Source organism: Temnothorax curvispinosus, unplaced genomic scaffold (assembly GCF_003070985.1).
Source record: "Temnothorax curvispinosus isolate PA1 unplaced genomic scaffold, ASM307098v1 QBEX01000679.1, whole genome shotgun sequence".
Taxonomy (NCBI): Eukaryota; Metazoa; Arthropoda; class Insecta; order Hymenoptera; family Formicidae; genus Temnothorax; species Temnothorax curvispinosus.
This window is the reverse complement of record NW_020210459.1, coordinates 1-3,298: the sequence shown is the minus strand read 5'-3', so window position 1 is coordinate 3,298 and position 3,298 is coordinate 1. Positions and strand designations below refer to the sequence as shown.

The 3,298-nt window shown below is 32.0% G+C and overlaps 1 protein-coding gene across 1 annotated transcript; it reads left to right on the top strand.

Annotated features, from left to right (window-relative positions):
* The first annotated feature begins 363 nt into the window (after nucleotides 1-363).
* LOC112456869 (V-type proton ATPase subunit d) lies at nucleotides 364-2,742 on the top strand. The gene is made up of 6 exons (XM_025019650.1): nucleotides 364-641; nucleotides 998-1,348; nucleotides 1,481-1,638; nucleotides 1,717-1,893; nucleotides 2,059-2,136; nucleotides 2,235-2,742. Exons 1-6 carry the CDS (start codon nucleotides 521-523, stop codon nucleotides 2,394-2,396), a joined length of 1,047 nt encoding a protein of 348 aa, XP_024875418.1. The 5' UTR covers nucleotides 364-520; the 3' UTR covers nucleotides 2,397-2,742.
* The last annotated feature ends 556 nt before the right edge of the window (nucleotides 2,743-3,298 follow it).

The following is a 3,298-nucleotide window of genomic DNA, read 5'->3' as shown; positions in this document are numbered from 1 at the left end:
CTGTGGTTGGTGAAATTCGCCCTAAGAGGGCTTAAAACACCTATTGTAGACGGGCACTTATACCGAGGTATAAGGTAGTATAATCTCCGCTTACGCGGAGTAAATTATTATAACGATAGAAGTGCAGTTTTAAATGAAGATTAAATGTCGTCGAATATATGTTTTTACAAAATATTAGGATAACGGTAAATCATAACATTAATATTACATTACAATCTAACTATTTAAATTAAATTCTTCACGTAAACATCCATAAGATAATTGTTAATATAATACCTCGGTAATATAATCAAGCATTTCACGCAACGTATTTATTGGAAGAAGATTGTATTTAAAAATCGCGCTATTCTCCAGAATCGAATCGAATTGTGAGTCATATCGCTATACAGTGCACGTGAGAACTCGCGGCAAACTTCTGTTCACTCGGTCATATGATTTTGTGGAAAAGGGCGAGTCTGAAGGAGCAGTTTGACACATCGGTCTTTCGTTCGGACATATTTGAGGAGATTCTCGTCGCAAAATGAAGGGGTGTCTATTCAACATCGACGGCGGCTACCTGGAGGGTTTATGCCGTGGTTTCAAATGTGGTATACTTCAACAGAGTGATTACTTGAACCTAGTTCAATGCGAAACACTCGAAGGTACTTGTTCGATTTCCTTTGATATTTCAACCAGCATAATTTTCTCAAAGCATTTTAAACGTATATTTAATAAAAAAAAGATATCTCATGTTTTTATAACGTGTAACTTCCATTTTTTTAAATTTGTAAAAATGTAACTTGAAGAAAATTTAAGAGAAAACTGAAATCTATTTGACGTGCAAAAATTCAGAGTTTTGATTCAATTGTTACTCTTTATAAATCGTAAACTTATTCTTTCTTCTTAGAGCCAAAACATATAACATTGCGTAAACTATATATGACTATCATATGATAGTCACATATCGCTATGCAATGTTATGTGTTTCGGCCCTAAATCTGATGAATTGTGTATTTAGATTTGAAACTACACTTGGCTGGTACAGACTACGGCAGCTTCTTGGCCAATGAGCCATCTCCGCTTTCTGTCAGCGTGATCGATGACAAATTGAGGGAAAAATTGGTTGTAGAGTTTCAACATATGCGCAATCACTCCGTGGAGCCTCTGTCTCAATTTTTGGATTTCATTACTTACAGTTATATGATTGACAATATTATTTTGTTAATTACCGGTACCTTGCATCAACGGCCTATTTCTGAGTTGATTCCAAAGTGTCATCCGCTTGGCAGCTTTGAACAGATGGAAGCAATTCACGTTGCTGCTACACCCGCAGAGTTGTACAATGCTGTACTAGTAGATACACCTTTGGGTATGATCCTGATTGGAATATATTATATTTCTCATTTGTATTGTTCTTTATCCCATGTTATTATGCCCATGTTAATACATATGTGTTGCGATATAATTACTTTCTTGAACTGCAACAATTATTTTGTTATAGCACCTTTCTTCGTGGATTGCATTTCTGAGCAAGACTTGGATGAGATGAACATTGAGATAATAAGAAACACCCTTTATAAGGCTTATCTGGAAGCATTTTATAAATTCTGCAAAGATCTTGGCGGTACAACTGCAGACACTATGTGTGAAATACTTGCCGTAAGATATTTTGCTCCGTTAAAATAATGAGAAGACTTTATCGTACTTCATAAAATTATATCGTTTTTGTGTTTATAGTTTGAAGCAGATAGAAGAGCGATCATTATAACCATTAATTCATTTGGCACTGAATTGGGTAAAGATGATCGTGCAAAATTATATCCGCGTTGTGGACGTTTGAATCCAGATGGATTGGCTGCCTTAGCAAGAGCCGATGATTATGAACAAGTAAAGGCAGTAGCAGAATATTATGCTGTGAGTAAAGTTTTAAATAATGTATTTGATTAGACTTATGATTAGTTATGCTATTACGTAGCATTAGTATTTTATAAGTTTTCTTCGTCTTATATGTTCTACTATAGGCTACACTTTTTATTACCAGATATTTCTATTAAACAATATTTATCAATATTTAAACAGGAATACAGCGCCTTATTTGAAGGAGCAGGTAATAATCCTGGTGATAAGACCTTGGAAGACAAGTTCTTTGAACACGAGGCAAGTACACTTGTAATATAAAAAATAACAATAGCATACAAATAATAATTTGTATATTATATTATCTATATTAAATAATTTTAATTTTTTATACAAAGGTTCGTTTAAACGTCCATGCATTCCTTCAACAATTTCATTTTGGAGTATTCTATAGCTACTTGAAATTGAAGGAACAAGAGTGTCGTAATATCGTATGGATTGCGGAATGCGTTGCTCAAAAGCATCGTGCTAAAATAGATAATTATATCCCCATATTTTAAACCAATTATTTTAAACATATTAAACTCGATTACTTATATTTACTTTTCCAACGATAATCCAATTGTCTTTCACATAGCACAAAATTATGGAGTAATAGTCTAATTGTTATCAGAAAGGCTTTTGGAAGTTGTTTGTGGAATAATATTGCCACAAAAATTGATTTTAGTAAATGAAGATATGTGCAAATATATATTGATCGAATATTGATAGGCTGCATACATGCATTAAGAATTATAATTTAGAATTGTTACAGAAGTTTAGGTGAAGCAACAAAATCTGTATGTGTACATAATGTAATGTATGTGTATCTTATTGTAATCTTCAATGTAAATCATTTTCATGTATTATTCTATATTGTAATTATTAACACGAATATATATATACATACTATAAAGTAATAAAAATATACTCCATTCCATAAGATTAATAATAAATACAATCAGTAATTCTATAACTTTATACAATAATATATATCATAATTTAAGTCAGTGATAGGAAAAAATGATTATTAACTAATTAACAGCAGCTTTCTTATCAAAGCTGTCAATGATTCTAGTGAAAATTGTTAGTGTCCTTTACATACTTTTGAAGATACATCTAATAATATAAAGGATCATTGTTTTAATTTATCATTAAATTCATCAACAAAATCATTTACCAGTCTATTTGTATTTATACTCGATTCTCGTATCTTAATTTCACTTAATTAACATATTTCTTATTATGTTGCTTTTTTTTAAATATAACAGTTAATCTTCAAAGATTAAAAAAATATTCTTAAATAGTTATTTGTGTAACAAGTGCGGGAAGTTGAGAATTGGACACGAGTGCGGAGTAAACGCACGAGCCGAAGGCGCCTTCGGCTCGTGCGTCCACTCCGCACTCGTGTCCAATTCTCAAC